We start from the raw sequence: 2886 nt of genomic DNA on the forward strand, positions 1-2886 counted from the left end.
TAGATCTAGGAGAACCCTTAGCCTCTCATGCTCAAAGGTTACCTGTGGAGTACCACAGGGATCAGTGCTAGGACCAATTCTCTTTACTATATATATGCTCCCAATCGGTAGAGTTATTAGACAGCATTGGTTTCATTTCCACTGTTATGCTGATGATACTGTGGAATCAAGGTTTTTCCTTTGCTTATTTTGTGTGATAAAATGTTCGAACAGAGGTAATGATAGTGAGATCCTGTACCATTCACTATGTTATGGTGTTTAGGGGGACAGAAAACAGGCGCCTTCCCTCCCTACTCTAGACATGGGTGAAGGAAAGGTCACGAGAAATAAGGAGTTGAAATAAGCTATGGTTAAAATACCGGTATATGTTATCCCGTCCTGTCTCTGGTAAGAACAGAAAGCAGTTGTCTGGAATGTTTATCCAAAAGTATATTTATGTCTTTTGATGAAGTTTTACCCTTGGGAAGATTCAATGTTCATGTGTGTGTATGCTGTGGGTTCTTCTTAAATGGAGGGGTGTGATTCTGAATGCTTCAGAATCACATTGGGAGCTGTGTCCAGCTTGTTCTGTGATTTCCTTTGCAAAGAAAATAAAACCTTTTCTTCTTACTCTCAGTGCTCAATTTTTACTCCACAATACCCAGCTATATCTGTCTATAAATCCAAATGAAGCTAACCCATTACATAAATTACAGGCATGTCTTGAAGACATAAAAACCTGGATGGCTCTCAACTTTCTGCTCCTGAATGCAGACAAAACTGAAGTTATAGTCTTTGGACCAGAGTCTTTGAAAAAGAAGCTGATCAGTCAGTCACTTCATTTGGATGGGATTAAACTGATTTCAGATAATAAAGTAAGAAATCTTGGTTTCATTTAAATATTATACCAAAGAGGTTTTTGTCCAGGGGTGATGCTGAGAAACTAGTCCATGAATTTGTTACTTCAAGGCTGGACTATTGTAAGTCTTTAATATCAGGAAGTCCACAAACTGTAGTTAAAAGCCTTCAGCTGATCCAAAATGCTGCAGCCAGAGTCCTGATGAAAATTAAAAAGAGAGATCATATCTCTCCTGTCCTAGATTCTATTCAATGGCGTCCCATTAAATACAGAATAGAATTTAAAATCCTCCTCACATATAAAGCCTTGGCCTTAAATGGCCAAGCGCCATCTTATATCAGAGATCTGATTGTTCCTTATGTTCCTAACAGAGCACTTCACTCTCAATCTGCAGGTTTACTAGTGGTTCCTAGAATTTCTAAAAGTAGAATAGGAGGCAGATCTTTTAGTTATCAGGCTCCTCTCCTGTGTAACCAACTACCAGTTTTAGTCCATGAGACAGACTGAGACAAAACTTTCCTTTTTGATAAAGCTTATAGTTAGAGTGCCTCAGCTCAGCTGAGCTATCTCTATAATTGTGCTGCTATAGGCTTAGACTGCTGGAGGACATAGGGACCCCTATTTCATCATTCTGCTTCATTCTATCTCTATTCTCACACTCTGTAGAATCTGTTAGTTCAATCTCTAATGTTATACTTTTTCTCATCTGGTGAACTGTAAAGTACCTTGAGATGACATGTATTGTGAATTGGCACTATATAAATAAACTGAATTGAATTGAATAAAGACCCTCGAACAGTTAGTCTTACACCATCTACGCCCCCTGGTGAAGACTTCTTTGGATCCACCTCAGTTAGCCTAACAGCCGGGGACTGGGGCAGATTATGCCATCATCTTCCTTCTGCACGAAGGACTTACTCATCTTGAGAAATTTGGAAGCACTGTGACGATTATGTTCTTTGATTTCTCCAGTGCTTTCAACACCATCCAGCCAGGACTCCTACAGCATAAGCTGGAGCTGTCATGAGTGGACCAGCACATGTCCCTGTGGATTTTGTACTACCTCACTGTCTGCTCACAGTATGTGAGGACACAGAGCCGTGTCTCAGACAGGTTGGTCTGCAGTACAGGGGTCCCAAAGGGAACAGTGCTGGTACCGTTCCTCTTCACCCTCTACTCTACAGGGTTCTCCATCAACTCCCCACACTGCCACCTCCAGAAGTTCCCTGAGGACTTTGTCATAGTTATCACATTGTGTCACCACTTCTGCTACAACATTTTGCTGCTGATGTAACAACACAATTTCCCCACTGTGAGAGAATAAAGGAATTTTCTAGAGATACTTTATTCAACTGGCCATGGAGATGTTTCATTCATTCCCAACCACAGGAGCTGATCAGTTTAACCACACTAGAACTCACTAGTCCTAATTGTAAGCCTTAGTAGCCCATCTCATTTTCTAAGCAAAATATAAACAAATGAAGGATAATGTCAGGGCGGTAGAGTTAAAATCCAAAATACAGTGTGTTAAACTCAAGTCCCACAGGCTAAATCCAGCCTATAATAATTTATCAGGCCCTTATGAGTAAAAAAAGGCATGTTCTTGTAAATGTACAAAGTAAGAAAAACAGTAAAATAATGAGGGGTAAAGTTATAAAATAATAGTATGCATTTTCTTTCCATATAAAGCTGCACCTGGCCCTTTAAAGACCTAATGATGTTGAAGTGACTGAATATAAAATGAGTTTGAAACCACTGCCCAACACCACACCACACAATACCGTTCCATACCATACCAAACCATACCATATCATACCATACTGCCCCACACCGTACTGCACAGGACCGTACTGCACCATACCGCACTGTACCATGCTACCATACCATACCATACCATACCATACCGTACCATACCATACCGTACCTTACCATACCATACCGTACCATCCCATACCGTACCATACAGTACTATACCGTACCATCCCATACATCCCATACCATGCCGTACCATACCATACCATACCATACCATACCATACCATACCATAC

The 2886-nt window shown here is 40.6% G+C and overlaps 1 protein-coding gene across 1 annotated transcript in view; it reads left to right on the forward strand.

The window, feature by feature from the left end:
• Window positions 1–2132, forward strand: part of LOC107083138 (B-cell receptor CD22-like) — a 16860-nt gene extending 14728 nt beyond the window's left edge. The window contains exon 7 of the mRNA XM_015372137.1: window positions 1920–2132. Coding sequence (XP_015227623.1) covers window positions 1920–2132 — 213 coding nt within the window. The remainder of the gene's footprint in view (window positions 1–1919) is intronic.
• Window positions 2133–2886: the final 754 nt, after the last annotated feature.

This window comes from Cyprinodon variegatus, unplaced genomic scaffold (genome assembly GCF_000732505.1).
Source record: "Cyprinodon variegatus isolate N-32 unplaced genomic scaffold, C_variegatus-1.0 Scaffold69, whole genome shotgun sequence".
NCBI lineage: Eukaryota > Metazoa > Chordata > Actinopteri > Cyprinodontiformes > Cyprinodontidae > Cyprinodon > Cyprinodon variegatus.